Source organism: Ambystoma mexicanum, chromosome 6q (assembly GCF_040938575.1).
Source record: "Ambystoma mexicanum isolate Mex_15411 chromosome 6q, UKY_AmexF1_1, whole genome shotgun sequence".
In the NCBI taxonomy this organism is placed as follows: domain Eukaryota; kingdom Metazoa; phylum Chordata; class Amphibia; order Caudata; family Ambystomatidae; genus Ambystoma; species Ambystoma mexicanum.
This window is the reverse complement of record NC_090937.1, coordinates 1,301,593,284-1,301,610,108: the sequence shown is the minus strand read 5'-3', so window position 1 is coordinate 1,301,610,108 and position 16,825 is coordinate 1,301,593,284. Positions and strand designations below refer to the sequence as shown.

Genomic DNA, 16,825 nt, shown 5'->3' with positions numbered 1-16,825 from the left:
AACAAATCCAGATAAAGAGAACCAAGATTTCCAAAGTCAATAGGGGGCAATTGAGAAACAAGTTGTTTATAGACCCTATTGTGAGAGAGAGAAGGAAACTGACCTAAACAAGCATTGCCTAAGCCAAAAAAGAGTAGGTGCGAGACAAATCCATTGTCAACACTTAGTTGATGCAAGAGTGGGAAAACAAACAAGAGTGGCAGGAAGGTTGCCCTTCTCACAGTTGGTGTTCAGGAGGAGAGGAGCATAACCTGGATTGCATGTGGAAACAAAAGCGTGGAACAAACTGCACCAATGTGTCTCATGTTTTCCCAGCAGTAGTTGTCAAAACTGATGTGGTGGAACGTCAAAAGACTGAGTTGTGTGAAGTAGAACTGTGCCACAAATGTACTTGTAGTAGTGTTGGTAGTTTTGTTAGTCCTGGCAGGCGAGTACACCAGGGCAAGAGACCTTGTAGTAAAGGCCTGGCAGGTAAATGGACTAGGTGAAAGTTATTGAAGTACTGAGGTTCAAAGTGTTGAAGTGGCAAGACCACAAAAGCTCACGGTTAATTTTTGTGGAATCATCCTGACAAATTAACATTGCTGATGCAAGTGCATTGTGAACTGTTGCAGGGTATTTTTGATGACACTGATGCACTGTGGAAATATACATTTTTTTTTTATTGACCTGTATTACATAGCAGTATAAGCAATAGCTGTTTAACACAAACTAAAAACAACAAACAGCGAGCAATAAAAAAACATCATCACAGGCTATCATTTACAATCAGAAATTCACTATTGGTGTCCAGCCATAGGAGAGAGGTTTTCCAACATACAAGCAACCTTTTTCCAAAAGATGGTAAAGAATATAATACAAGGTTCGTGATTTCCGCCCACAATTAGCTCCCATAATGCTTCATTCAATGCTTCTCAATCCAGCCGCAAGTAGAGCCGTGGACTGGCGAACCTCCAGTGTCTTGCAGAGAGTCAGCAAGTGCTTAAGACTCGAGTGATCCAGAGCCGCATAGCCGACACCAGTGCAAAGACCTGGGTATGTTAACCCACGCACCCATCACTTCCAGAGTTTTGATGGAGTTAGTTCAACTTTAGATGGTCCCATACCAGTGTGTTGCCAACCAATTGTTCAATGTATTTTTGGGAACAATCCCAAGTAAAGATGTATTCAGTAAATTAACTACTGTTCGTCTTCTTTGCTAGATGCGCAAAATATACTGCTTGCGAAAGCAAGCATAAACAGTGTCTCGCATGGCAACCTTAAACCGAAGTAGGTCCAGCTCACGGACTACCCTGCAGATAGGTAGACTTATTTAAAGCAGCATTCAAAATAATAAAATTCAAGGTGCCATCCTCGGCATTGGTGATGCACCAGAAGATGTTCAAAAAGGACAACTGTTGTCTCTCCATGCAAGACAAAGTACTGAACTCGAGAAAATATTATTTTCCGGTCCGCAAGTGGGTAGATCGAACAACCTTTTAAGAAGAAGGGATTCAAGTTTCCCCACTACCAACTCATTGTCATGGTTCCAACCTTCAGCCCCATACATCAGAATAGGACTAATCTTAGCCAGAAAGAATCCTGGCTGAGTAACCTCCTCCAGTGCGGCCCAATTTTCCTTGGGATCCAATATCCTGCGAACACCTAAGCTTGACACGAGCAAGGTGAGAAATGCCAAACAATGGATTCCCAGGTATTTATATTCCTTAACCACCAAGTCTAACCCCCTCCAAGTGCCAAGGCACCGTGATCTTTCGGTGGTCTGCAGGGTGGAATTTCATGTTTATTTTTTTGTTTATTAACCACGAGATCCACAGAGTCAGAGAATCTTTTCAAAGAACCAAGAGACGCCTGTAGACCCACGGGAGTAAGATCAAGAAGTATATCATCACCCGCGTATCCCAGCCTTTGGAGGGGAAGATCACCCAGTTTTGGGGGAATCAATGTAGAATTTATCAAGGCGCTACCCATATCTGCAAGATATAAAATAAATAAAAAGGGGAGCAAGAATGCAACCCTGTTTCAGGCCACAAACCGTTGGAATTCAAAAATATGTGGTGCCAGATTGGGCCAGACTGACCTTGACCCTGGTTTTAGAGTGTAAGAGAATGATCATAGACAGGAGGCCAGCAGCAATGTTCCAAGCACATAGTTTCCACCAAAGCTTATTGCGATTGACAGTGTCAAAAATTGCACTGTAATCTATAAACGCTGTGTATACGTGGCGCTGACCTATTGGCGAAGCCTGCTGGATGACAGTCTGCAGTGCGAGGCAGTTAGTCTTCATGCTTAAGCCACATTCGAAACCAGTCTTGTTGAATGGAATTAGCTTGCCTCAGCAGCCCATGTCCATAGTTCAATAAGGAACATGCGGGGGAATATTTTGTAAGAAGCATCAGGCATTGTAACCGGGCAATAGTTCCCAGGTTGGGAACGGTCATCCCTCTTCCAAATAGGGACGATAATGCTGTCTCTCCACGAGGGAGGAATAAGTTGGGATTTACCTATCCGCCGGAATTGACAGTCCAGCGCAGTGGCCCAACTGTCGGCATCTTTCTGGACTACATCACTGCAGATACCATCTGGACCAGGTGCTCGCGAGGAATTGCTGCTAGTGATCCTTGGCTAGAGCTACATTCACTGAACTGCGCCAACGTGAGCACTCCAGAACATACCAATGCTGTATCAACCATTTCCGGTAAAGCTGTTCAGCTTTTCTCTGGTGTAATGCATGTGTACTAGGCATGAGTTGCATTCCCACTATATTACGCAGTTCCCTGCGTAAAACCATCCTCCTTATTACGACAGTTCTGTCTTGGTGATGACAATGAGGATGTGGGAGTAAAGTAGGTCTCTTGTTCTTAGGGGCTCTCCTAGTGATGGGGAAATGAAATGAGATTTTATTTATATCACGCTCGTACACCAGTGTTTCAGAGCGCGACCAGGCAAAGGGAGGGGAACAGGGGAGAACAAAAAACAATCTTACTAGGCCCAGTGACATTGAGATGGCGCAAGTGCATGGAAGGGGAAAAGGGGTAAAGTGCATGGGAGGGAAAGAGGAAAGGGGAGAACAGAATGAATAAATAAATAACGGTGGTAGTGCAGCCAGCAAGTGGCAAGTGTTAGGTTAGGCAGATATGGTGTATCTAATAAGTGCAGAAGAGAAGTAGGTGGGGGACTGTATGGATATAGATACAGACCAGAGTACAGGGGGTGGACAGGAGGCAGTGCAGGAAGGTGGCAGGGTGAGCAGGTACCTGTGCCCGAAGGACAGAGGGTGGCCAGTTGAATGGTGTCTGGAGAGAAAACACATCAGCTGGGGAGAAGGGTGGAAAAGTCAGAGGCGAAGAGGAAGGTCTTGAGGGGGGGGGGGGTGAAAAAACCAGACCCCAAGACAGGTTGAGGAACCAGAGACCCCATGGAGGGGTAAAAACAATAGATAACTAATTGGAGACAGTGCAGAAAGATTCCTGTGTGGGGAATCCAGGAAACATACCTGATGTGAACGTATGCACCGGAAGCATCTGGAAGATTGAACGCTCACCAATCCACATGCAAGTGCTTTCTTTGAGGGCAAATTGACGGAATGCCAACCTCCATACGGTTGGGCCAATCCAACACTGTTGAATGTCTCCAAGGATGAGATTTTTCTCAAAAGGCTTGCAAGTATTTTCAACAAACATTTTATTCTGTAATATTTGTGTTGTACTAACTTCCTTTTATTATAATCCTAGGACATGTTAGGATCATTCTGCCCTTTTTGCATAAGACATTTGTTTGTTTACGGCTGTCACTTGTAACATCACTGTCTCAATATTATAAAGGTTGTGCACTATGAAAGGTTACTGTATTTCTATTTCCAGAATACATGCTTTTGCTTGAGAAGGATTCCAATCCAGAGGTGAGACGTGCTGTGTTATCCTGTATTGCTCCCTCGGCTAAGACGTTATCGAAAATTGTAAGTCGCACAATGGATGTAAAGGAAGTTGTTCGAAAGCTAGCATATCAGGTAAATAAAATCTCAAGACATAAGTTCACCACTGACTTGATCAAATAAATAAATTGATACAGAAGATGTTCTGCTGCAGTTGTAAACACGCTGCTTTTCATTTTCCAATGCTTACTACCCCAAATAGTCAGTGTTAAGAAACTTTTGGCATGATCATGGCGCATCTTGTAGATTCTGTCTACGCAGTGTACAGTCCTTGTTGTAAAATGTATAATCCGATTTAATATAGTGTTGATGGCTTCAATCTCCACTCCCATGTCTGTTTTTCCCCCCAAGACATAAACATACACTTTTTCTTTGCAATACCGCTTTTGCTGGATTTTCACACTGGCTTTCCATTCTGTTCGGTATAACCAAAGTAACAATTGTCAAAGCTAAACATGCCTAAAGACAACAATGACTAACATTTGTCAGCTTACCATTCGCATACCAAGGGTTTAACTGAAGGATTTCACTTTGGTAACTCTTTTGATGAAGCACGTGGATAAAGAAGGTAACAATTGGGATAATTTCGTAAAACATGGAATTTTCCCACAGGACCAGCAAGGAAGATTCTACTTGGTTCTTACCATTTGGATTGATGCACGGTGTGACGGGCAGCTTGCTACGTGGTTTAGAAAATACCACATATGATTAAGACCTATGGTAAACTGATCCAGAAGATGTGGAAAACAGAAGGGGAATGATGTTTTGGATAGTATCTACTGCTTGCAGCAAAACGGAATATAAAGACAGTGCAAGCTAGGCAGGTTGAGACGCTGTAGTGGATTAACCTATTTAAGTTGGAATGTCTATTTTGGTGATTCTAGGACCACCTTTTGGGGTACTTCAAATGTTTGCTTTTTTCCCCCCCTGGCATTTTTGGTTCCTTAATCTCTTTTTGGTGGCCAGGCAGACTTCTCCCGAAGCCCCCCTGTCATTATGGTATATGGTATTGGGTCACCTCCTAAGGCATCAGTAATTTGGTTTACCTCCTGGGCTCCCTGTTTTTGCCCCACAGTGATTCCATCACCGTACATAGGTTTTCGGAAGTAGGTTGATTGCAGCTTTACTTTAGCCTTCACTAAGTGGGAAGCCATTTTACTGCATTGGTAGTCCAATGAACCTTTACGTAGGCATTGGGGAGTACCAAGGGTTTTTAAAATCCTGATTTTTTTTTTGACCATTTTGTGTTTCATCGCTTTCTTTTGTCTAGATGCCAACAAGGTGGCCTTAAAATGGCAGTTCTCCCCATGTGGGCCCTTTGTGAGGCCATTATCGCAGCTTCTGTAATGGTGGTCCTGGTTTAGGCCAGTATAGGTTCTTGGAGTATCCCCCTCACTTGGTGGTGGTGTGGATATGGATGAGTGACAGTTCCACCTTTTGTCCCGAGCCCCTTTGTCCCCAGCCTCTTTCAGTGATTGACTAGCTGTAACACCTAACATGTGATCTCCTCCCATATGGTCAGGGGGAAGGCAGCCGCTACCTGATCCTGACCCTGTGGGTGGTATTATGAGGGAGGATCATGTGGAAGGGACACAATAATCCTTCTCCCCTCCCACCCCGGTCCCCTCTTCTGAACCTGTGACCTCTAAAGTATTGATGACAATCTGTCAATCTGGGCAAAATACCATTCACACTTAACACGCACATAACACCGTCTCTCTTTCAGGTTATTGATTTAAACCGATGTACAGCAACGTGGCTTTAAAAGGTTCAAAACTTCTATGGATTCCAACTCCCATGAAGCCTCAAGTACTGAGACGAGCAAGAGGAGGAAGGAGTCTATGTGGAATGAAGGAAACATCACGTCAAACGTGTGGACTAGTTGTCAAACTATCAATCTACTGCACTGGATATTTAACTCTAATGAACACTTACAATTTAAGAGAGGAGAAGAGAGTTGCAGAGTAGGTGAACCAGGAAGCGGAACTAATAGCAGTAGCAGACCTAGGGAGATGAGCCGTGCTGGTCGAGCCAAACGCTCATGGGGAACCACCTGGGAGTACACGTTGGCGGAGGGACGGGTAACTAGTGAGAGTGTGGCGGATGCCTCGGAGGGACCGCTGGAAGGCAGACGGCAGTTACGAGGCTGTTGGAGAAGCGGTCCTCTGTTGCGCTGTATTGGTTCCATCTGCAAGGAACTACAAAGCAGATGCAGGAACTGAATGAGGGTCCGATCAGCAGGAGAAGCCTTCCCAAGGAAAGAACTTGGCCGTAGCCACACGCCACGATCTGGAAACGCCAACAATGTTGAGTCGGCCCAAAGGAGATGGGAGCCATGGGACTTGCTGGCAGAGGTATAAGCAATTGAATCATTCTTTTGAATACGGACCAAGTAATTTTTACGGAAAACTGTACAATTTTTTTTTTAATTTTTTATATTATATGTTTATAAAAACCTTTACAACTTGAAACACAAAAAAAGATCATTCCAAGGATAAAAAAAGAAAGAATAGATAAAGCATCCGATTTAAACGCTCAACATAAACGATGCTTAAACCCAAACAAATATAAAAGTAATCATCCAATTTTAAAAAACGTGCTACCGCCAACCCATCAGATGAGTTTTCGGAGTATAAGCATCTGCGCCAGAGTAATTCATTATCTACCCAATTTACTCCTAGGAACAATTTTCCTAAATAACTCATTCGCTTCATGGTTTCTTTTAGGTCCCCATTCTTGCAGAAACGGCAACTGCAAGCGTCAGAGTTTGACATGCCCCCCACCTGTGCAGAAACTCAAGAGTGGGGAGCAGATTCCAGTGTAATCGCATAAGAATTGCTCTCTGATTGATAGATTGAAGGGAAGAAAATCAAGTACAGAGTGATTTCTCCTTTTTTTTTGTGTTCATGCCCAAGGGGGCTCATAGAGGAGTGGCTCTGAAACTTATCAACAGTCTGAACCCAGTCTAAATCATACAAATATTTTTTTCCTTTTCTGGGTGGACCACAAAGGTTTCTGGTTATCCAAGAGTGATTCACAGTACACCTGCAAATCTGACAGAAAATGTACTCTCCCTTCCAATATGTCCGTCCCATAGAATTACTCACTTCCTCTAACAAAGAATCAGGGACAGTAAAAAGTAATTTCAAATACAGCAGCAAAGAGTTCATTGAACCCGAGCCTTGATGGAAACGAGCCCTAATTCCAATCTAATGGCAGCGAGAGGAACACAATTAGAAACTCCTAGTAACCTCATGTTTTCGCTTCAATAATATCTAGCCATTTGGGAACAACTTTTTTAAAGGATGGTTCCAGTCTGTATATAATCTTAGGTGTACATTTCCCTTCGTATAATTTAAACACTGGCTTGATCGAATAACGGACACATTTTTTTGTTCATTATAAACAATTGGTTAGAGAGAAGAGCCGCTTTCTGGGCAAGAATTAGTCAGTGGTTATCAGAGGCTGAAGCTGCGGAAGTAAAAAAGCCGTAATAGATCATACTGGGTGAAGGACGGAGAACCATGTTCTTTGAGGGCCACACCAGATGGATACTTTTCCTACTATGACTGAAGACCGGAATTTGCGTTTTTAGCCAATTAATGTATAGACCATTGTCTTCGGCAAACTTGGAGAAAGAAACCAATAACCTCTTTATGCCCACTCGTGAGTTAGCAAACAATAAAAAATAATCTGCATATGGTAACCACAGACTTTTAACGTTACCCAACTCAGGAGAGACGAAAGTAGCAGAGCTCAGATAGTCCACATCTGATGCATTTAAATTAAAGAGCAAGAGTGCCAAAGAGCATCCCTGTCTCGGACCAGAAGGGGTGCAAATATGAGCAGACCTAGTGCCTTTGTGTTCAAATGGACCCATACTCCTGAGTTCCCGTGGAGGCCAATAATGAGTTTTAACAAACCCCTTGGTATGTCCCACCAATCTAGTTTCCGCCAAAGGCACCTTCGATCGACGGCACCTGATGAATCCATCAATGCAACATAAGTGGGTGCCATTTTAACCACCAAGACCATTCCTGGATAGCCCTTACCACCAGCCCATTAATGTTGATAGAATGGGCTTTCCGAAAGCCGGTCTGAAATTTTCGAGAGCCAGTTCACTGAAGTAGACCATTCCTCTAGATGGATAAGCAGGAGTGATGCAAACATCTTACTATCCGAATCCAAAAGCGAAATGGGTCTATAATTCTTTTGATCGGATCTTGTACCCCTCTTAAATATGGGTACGACAAAAGCAGTCTGCCAGGAGGGGTGAAAAATGTTAATCTCAATTATGCCGTTGAACAGAACTATAGCATTTGTCCACTTAAAAGGATCTGCCCTTATGCTATTGTTGGTGGCCCGGCTGCCCGAGAGGGCTTACATGAGTTAATTAGATCAAATACTCGTCCTGAGTCAACCCTTAAGTTGAACCCCATAGGGACTTCGATGAATGCTTGAGCATAGGAAATTCCTGCTTGGCTTTACCCAAAGAATAAAGTTCTGAAAAAAACACGTTCTTTCTCCATCACTGAATTGGACTGCAAATAGGGGAAGTCATTACCATTAATCAGCTACCAGAACACCCCTGCATCTGTGTTGATGATCACCTGTAACATTTGTTCTGCGTCCTTCTGAATTAGGGAAACTTTTTTTTTTGAATTTACATATGTTCTTGTATTTTTGTTTTACTAGCCTAATCGGGGCAAGCTGTGAGAGCCGCGAAGAGCTAGAATGCCCAATTGCTCTAATTACATAACTGGTGGTGAATTTCATTAAGGCCACAGATTCATCGTAGGCATGCAGGTGCAAATTGGGACGTTTACTAACCCGGGCTACCAGACTAATAGGTCTGACATTGCCTCAATTGTCAAATCAAAGTGGTCCACATTAAAAACCATTGTTTTCGGGGGGCGCTGTTGCGCTCGAGGAACATGGCCGATTGAGCACCGAGCTCCATCCAGGGAATCGTCCTTGCATGCATTAATCCGTCTGAGTGCAACAAATCTTTCCCACACTGCAGGAAGTTGAAGATGGAATACGCCTGCACACTTTGCCCGACTCGCAGCTCCTGCAGCCTGAGAACCGCGGACTTGAGCATCGGCATGGAACCCTCTGAGTCTCCTGTGGCGCAGCCCCGCCTGGCGCGGCTCGCCCAGTAACTGTGTGGCGGGGCGCCGTGGAACTGCTGGGGGAGGCGCGTCGCTGCCCAGCCTGTGCTCCCTAACTGCACAGGCCAGCATCGGCAGCCTTCGGGATGCTGGGAGTGCTGCATCGGCTGAGGCATCTCTCGACCTCTCTGCCCATCGTTGTGCCGCCATTTTTTTCTTCTTTACTCTCAACATCGGCCCGGCGGACCCATCCTCGAACGCCGGGCGGCTCCTGAGTCCCACGCTGTGCCCGACCCTTGGGTGGCATACCTGGAGGACCTGTGCTCTACGGGAGGCTGAGGAGCTGCACACGTAGCCTGCCATCTCTGCGGCCCCTCTTCAAGCACTTACCTGGGGACGTTCTGCACCCTCCAGTAAGGTGGGGCCTGCTGTGGGTTCTGGGGGGGCCCTGCGCTGCACGTCCTGCTGTGGTGGTGGCTCTGCAACAGGGGCCTCTAAAGTCCTCATTCACCTTCCGGGAGCTTGGATGCCCCCGTCGCCAGTGCTGCCACGCTTCAGGCCACGGTTTCGCACACCAGGCTGGCTGGAGATGGCTGGTGTAGGACGGTCTGGGCACCGGGTGTCACCACTTTGGCTCGCCTCTTCTGCTCGGTGGGCCTCTCCTAGTATTTTTGATACCCTCAAACCTATAGGGAAACACTATTGAGCCCCCCAGATCTGGCAGAGCCCTGTGGGCAACCATTCTACCGACTGGAGACATGTGTATACCACCTGCTGGACCCTACAGGCCTCACCCCATACACTATCTGTGACTGAGCGAGCGTCAGGCCCATTACATGAGGCTCCGTGGGGGGGTACGCTGTGGACTGCCTCAGATCTCCACCTGGGCGCTGATGGCCCCTTGGCACACCTGGTCCGGTGCACTGAACCACGGCGAATTATCCCCCTGTGTAAAGTAAGCACCTCACCATAATAAGTGCTGACCAACTGGATCCCCACCGGCTACAGTCAGGTGTGCCCTAAAAGGGAGCGAACTACTTGATCCACACTCACGCCTCTGCATCTACGTGGGAAGCCACAACCTACTCGAATAATCCCGCTGGGGGACCGGGCCTATCTCCGCCCACTCATTCTTCTGCTCCCTGAGGCTCACAGACTGCCCGGTACACCTTGCCTCCCTCCTCCGGCTACAGCCTTTACGATCCCCCCCATCTACACACCATGACTAAAGGAAGGGTGGGGAAAAACAGAGTTCCATTAACATGTTTATGAAAACTCCCTTTAAACCGGGGGGGGGGAGGCACCAGAGCCTCAACCCACCACATCTACCCAACCAGCCTCTGAGGACTCACAAAAGATACTTGAATACATACGCGAAGGGTTCACTACGCTTCACACCAAACTGGTTGATATGAACGGTACTATATCCTCCATCAAAGCCCACATTGAGAAAACTGATGGCCAAAATTGAGACGAGGGTGGGTGCTGCGAGTTGAGGTTTCCTCACTATCCAACCGGGTACGGGAGGTGGAAAAAAAGAACGAGGACCTTGAATCACGTTTGAGACGGAATAACCTCTGCATAATTGGGGTTCCCGAGGACGGCATCAAGGAACCCATGGAAGACTTTGTTGAGCGTACACTGATGTCGCTGCTGGACTCTCCGAAGCTCTCGCCACAGTTCGCAGTTGAAAGAGCCCATCGTTCCGTAACGGCTAGACCGAGGCCTGGCGCGCCTCCACACCCCATCATAGCCAGGATCTTAAACTTCTGTGACCGAGATGCCCTCCTCAGGGGTGCTAGAGTCGAGGGTGATCTTTTCCTCGGGTCTGCCTGGATTCATTTGTACCCGGACTTTTCTGTAGCTGTACAACAGGAGTGAAAAACCTTCCTAGATGTCAAAAAGAGGCTTGGCGACCTAGGGTTAAAATACTCCATGATATACCCCGTTAAACTGTAATTGAACACTCCAATCAGCTGGTCTTCTTTACAATCCCGGAAGAGGCCTCTAGATTCATGGATGATCATTTCCCCGGTTGACTTTCCCCAGCAACGCCTCTCAGTCCAATGTTCTGGCCTTTCAACTAAAACCCCCTTCTAAAGGAGAGGATCCCTTCCCATGCATATAGATATGTTTGGCAGCAATGCACAAATGCTTCAACCTGTTTCAACGACGTGTTGATCTTCACTCCATAAGTTCCTAAATATGTTAGTTGGTTATCCTCGTTAAGCACCACAAATATCCTCAAGATGCCAGTACGGAGCATCACTGCCAGGCCAGCGCTCAGCCACCCCGGGCGTTGATGCCATTGGTTCTGTTGTTATTGGAGTATTGGGCTATCATTCCTTTGTTTGGGGAATGGATGTGGGTGGGGGTAGGACGGGACGGGTGTTATGTTAAAAAATGCTTGCCGTCCACGAAAGAAGTAGTGTGTGAAATGGTGCCAGATCAGTTTTGTACTTGCTGCGATATATGGTTATATCAGACCCGTTTACATTGGCTTCCACTCTGTCGGAGGGTAAAGCTCATGCTGTACTTGCATTCAGATGGGAGATAATAGCCTCACGTTTGCGTTGGAATGTACAGGGACTGGGAAATTAACAGTTACAACTTCACGCTGAACGCCATGGTGCTAAAATTATGTGTTTACAGGAGACGCACGCTTGTTCCGAACATTGCGAAACGTTTGCCACACATGGGGCCCCAGAGGTACTATACGAACTACTCTACTCAAAGTCGGGGGGTGATGACTCTGATTCAAAGAAGCCTTAAGTTCCCCTGCAATTCTTGCAAATCGACCCACAGGGCAGATGTGTTACTGCATGGTATCCTACAGAATAAGGAAGTGATTGTATTAAACATTTATGGTCCCAATGTTGATGACCCCGATTTCTACCTACACCTAGCCTCCGCCTGGGAAAGTTTCCCCTTGATCCCGATCCTATGGGGCGGCGACTTAACACAGTATTAGACGTTAACCTAGATGGGTCAGGCTCCCGACCCCGCCAACTCTCCAGAGCAGCCTACTCTATTCTGAAGTCACTTCCCTGCTTCGCGATTGTAGACGCATGGAGGCTCATGTACCCGGATTCCCGAGTATACTCCTTTTACTCATCGGCACACGACTTGCATTCCATAATTGATAGATGGCTCATCTCAGACATAATCATTAGACACCTATCTCACCTTTCAATTCTCCCCAGAACCCTCTGACCACTCTACGGTGGTCATTTCCCTGTCCTGGGGTCAAGACCACTACGTACTCGGACACTGGAGGATGAAACCTCATGCCCTCCTGGACGCTGCCTTCCGTTCCGAACTGGAGTCCTCCATCGAGGACTTCTTTGAATTCAACACCATCTCAGTCCCATCGCAGTCCACCCTCTGGGAATCATTCAAAGCCTTCACTACGGGTATCGCCATCTCCAAAGGAAAACGGTATCCTGAAAACGATTTGTGCAGACATTACGAAAAGCGAACTGACACTCTCTACCCTTGATGCCCAGTATGCTTCACTTCAGTCCCCTGAGACCCTGGCATTATTAGGAGTGGAACTGGACACGTTCTGCGCTCTAGCCAAGCAAGAGGTGCGTTTCCTAGATAACCTCAGCCTTCTAAGAAAATGTGGAGAGGGAGAGTGGCCAGGCCGAATCTTAGCCAGACTGCTTCGCCGCAAGTTTCGGAGCTACCAACGTACCAGGGATAGTAAGACCCAATGGCACCCTGGCCACATCACCGCAGGACATCATTTCTGAATTCTTGGCTTTCTATGCATCCCTTTACTCGAAACCAGAGACCGCCCCACTAACAGAGATTGATTCCCATCCTGAGAACCTTCCTCTCTGTTCTCTCCACTGAAGCCAGCTCTCTCCTCGAGAGGCCATTCACCCCTGAAGAATTCCTAGAGGCCATCGAGTCACTTGCATCCGGTAAGGCCTTCCAATTGAATTTTACAAAGAATTCAAATCACTCCTGGTCCCCCACTTGATGGCCCTTTGGGAGGAGGCAAGCAAGGTTGGTAGGCTCCCACCCTCTCTCCGCGAGGCTATGACAACGGTCCTCCTCAAACCCGGTAAACCCCCCCCTACCCAGTGTGGCTCGTATCAACCCCTCTCACTTATAAACAGTGACGTCAAAATCTATGCCAAACCTAGCTTCCTTTATGCCTTACATCATCCACCCTGATCAAGCGGGATTCATCCCGGGTTGTTCCACCTCCCTAAACTTAAGACGTCTGTTCAACGTAATCAGTAGAATTAGCCCGAACGTTCAGGCAGTGGCCGCCACTCTAGACATGCAAAAAGCATTCGACTCTGTGTCGTGGGAATACCTGTGGCGAGTTCTGGCAAAAATGCTAATTTGGACCCAATTTTATCTCCCGGGTTAAGCTGCTCTACTCCGGTCCGGTGGCTAGGGTCCGCACTGAGGATAGATGCTCATCCCTATTCCAAATAGCCAGAGGCACTCCACAGGGCTGCCCCTTCTCGCCGTTAATCTTTGACATAGCCATGGAACCCTTTGCTGACATGATGAGGCAATCCCATGCACAAAGAGGTTTGCAAACAGCGGGTCAGTCGGTCATTATTTCTCTATACACAGATGACGCCCTGCTCTATATTCGTTCTTCCGCTACCAACCTGGGCCCCGATATTGGAAGATGTGGTCCGCTTTGGGCGCATCTCGGGACTTAAAGTGAATTGCTCTAAATCTACCCTTTTCCCGCTTACGGACTGCACACGTTGCCCCCCCCTCCCCAATCTCATGGGTTTCACATGGTCACAATCTAAATAAACCTACCTTGGAGTGGAGGTTGCACGCTGCCCTGCGGTGCTACTGGATGAGAACTACCAGAACTATCTCACACACATAAACATGAAGACCTCGGGTTGGGCAAGACTCCCAATCTCCCTGGCGGGCCGGCTAGGGATACTAAAGATGGTGGTTTTACCCCAACTCCTATATAGATTCACCAACCTTCCCCTGTGGCCGGGCAATGACTTCTTTCAGGCTCTAACCCGCACAGTCAACACCTTTTTATGGCACTCTGGTGCAGTCCGCCTTAAATTGTCGACACTGACCACTCCCATGGAGAGGGGTGGATTCAGCGCCCCTGACTTCCTTAGGTACTGGTTAGTAGCGCAATCTCAATTCTCCTCACACTGGTTCAATACCCTTGACCCTCCTCCTCCTCCTCTCCGGCTGGAGAGACTGGCAGTCAGTGATCAGGATATCCGCTCTCTTATTCTCAAACCCACGCCAGCCGACCCAGATTCAGCTAACCCTGTTGCTAGCACGGCTCTCCCGCTCTCCAAAATCTGGAAACTACTAAACCTACCACATCCTTTCCATGGGGACCTGGCGCTGTGGAACTTCCTCCCGGAGGTCCCACGAGTGCCACAGTCTATTGTCTTCTGGTGGGCGGAGGCTGGATAAGAGTCGCTCCAGGACATTTTTGTCCAGGGTAACTTCCTTGAATGGTCGGATCTACCACCCTCTGAGACGGAAGCCATCCGCGTGGCTCCAATACTCATCTCTTCAGAAAACCCTTAAAACTAAATTCCCCAACTTCGCTACGGTACCACCCGATGACCCCCTCATCGTGGAGTTATGTGCCTTTGACTTTTCGAGAGGGAAGGCTTCTAGACTTTACGCCCAACTGCAAGCTAGAGTATGCCCTTCGTTCACTAGGTTGAAACATAAATGGGGAAAAGACCTGGGGATGGAAGTGACCGATGAACGCTGGGCCCCAGATGTGTGAACGCACCCATAATGTATCCCTCAACTCCCAGTTTAAGCTAATACGTATAAGGAGCTCTCCCCTAGATGCCCCAGGTGTGGTTCCGACAGAGCTACATATATCCACATGATCTGGTCCTGCCCTCACTTGTTGCAATTCTGGTCTGATATATTGCTCGGCCCTGAAGACCCTCCGCATATGGAGACCAGGCACAATCATCATATGCTTAGTGATACGACAGACAACGAGGTTCGATTTTCCAAGTACTATGGTTTATTGCAGAAAAAATATGCTCAGTCGGCCGACTGGGTCTAACGTCTCGCAACTTGTGTCACCCAGACCTCGTGAGACGCAAGAGAGCGTACATCATAAGAGCAGTTACATATATATGAAATAACAGCCTTCAAGGCACTTCAGAACCGCCCATAATGTATCTTCTTGAGCTAGGGTTTGGTGATTGACAATTATGACAAGTTTTCTTATACTTTGCAACAGTTGCAGGCATAGTTCTTTGTTATTAAGGACACAAAGCACTTGTTCATCAAAGATATCGTGTTCGCAAGAGAGACACATTCCAAAGCACGTTATCTACCAGTTTCTATTCGTGAACTAGGGGTCAGCCTGTTCTAAGGAAGATGTGCAGAGGAAGACCACTAGAAAAGTATAATTCATGCTTTAACTGCCTATTTCTACAGCTGCAGTGAGACAGGCCGGCACCTGGTCTGTTGATTAAATGCTGCTTCTGCTTGCTCTCAAGGACTTGGTAAGGGAGGAAAACAATGTATTTCTGCACTGCTTGGCATTCCTGTCAGGGTCAATTTATCAACATACAAGCTGTGGCCTCGCACCGTGTATGAGCTGTCAGAGTATTATACGTTTTGCAAAAGCGTTTCACAGAAAAGAAAAAAGCAAAATGGCGTATGTTACACAAGATGGACTCCTTATGGTTATATTGACAAATTTCTGTTGGCGGTGTTGGTTATGTGATGCGATTGGTTTACGGCCAACATAATACCCCTTCTATACTTGGTTAGGGTCGTTTTCTAGATTTACAAACCCTCCTTTTGGCCGTAAGTCAAGAGCATCATCCATACATCTCATCTTCATTTGCCCATGTGTCTAGTTCTGAACTGCACATGCTACTGTAATCATTGTCATCTTCAATATTAATTGCCATAAATTCCTTCATTGTTTCCATTTAGGTATTTAAATCCTTATTCAACCTGGGAGTTCGTTTTTCTGTTATCACTTGTACACATTCATTTGTTATAGCAGAGCAAAAGATTGGCAGACAGTGCACGCAGCAACAGCAGCACATGAGGATTCCAAGTAATGTTACTAAGATTGCAATGAGCTTCCATCCCCATGAACGCAGCAGTTCCCAAAACCATGAACTTATATTCAGATCCCAACCACCTGTCTGGGTATGAATGTCAGAACTCCAAAATGTCAATTTCTTGATTGCTTCAAAAATCGTAGGGGAGTTGTCACTTACAAATACACAGCACGCTGAACCCACGATTTTGCACACACCTCCATGATCAGCCAAAATTATATCAAGAGCCATTCTATTATGAAGTTTCATTAAACTGCCTTTTCTTCTAATGTCATATTATATAGTATATCCGCTGTTCCATTTATCATTTTTTCAAACACCCTGGACAGTTTTCGTATATTCCATGAATTTATTGCTTGTCCCCAAAATGGTATAAATGATTTTGCAATGTCATCTGCAATTAATCCTGTATCATCCCGCCGTGGCCTGGATCTGGATAATTTTGATATATCTGACGTTTTGGAAAGGAATACACCAGGAAAAAGGATCCCTAGGTAACCGGTCCCTCCTCAATTTCTAGGCAACTTGGCACTGTGCACCTGGCCACCCTCTGTCCTCCGGGACCAGGTACCTGCTCACCCTGCCACCCTCCTGCACTGCCGCCAGCCACCCCTTGCACTGGGGTCTGTATCTGTACCGATACAGCCCCCCCTTTTTCTTCCTGCACTTATCAGACCTACCCTGTCTGATGCCTTAAACCTAGCACT

General features: G+C 46.6%; 1 protein-coding gene across 2 annotated transcripts in view; it reads left to right on the top strand.

Moving 5' to 3' along the window:
* NCAPG (non-SMC condensin I complex subunit G) overlaps positions 1 to 16,825 on the top strand; it is an 859,779-nt gene that overhangs the window by 99,644 nt on the left and 743,310 nt on the right. For both annotated transcript variants that reach the window (XM_069631905.1, XM_069631906.1), the window contains exon 5: positions 3,864 to 4,009. In XM_069631905.1, coding sequence (XP_069488006.1) covers positions 3,864 to 4,009 — 146 coding nt within the window. The remainder of the gene's footprint in view (positions 1 to 3,863; positions 4,010 to 16,825) is intronic.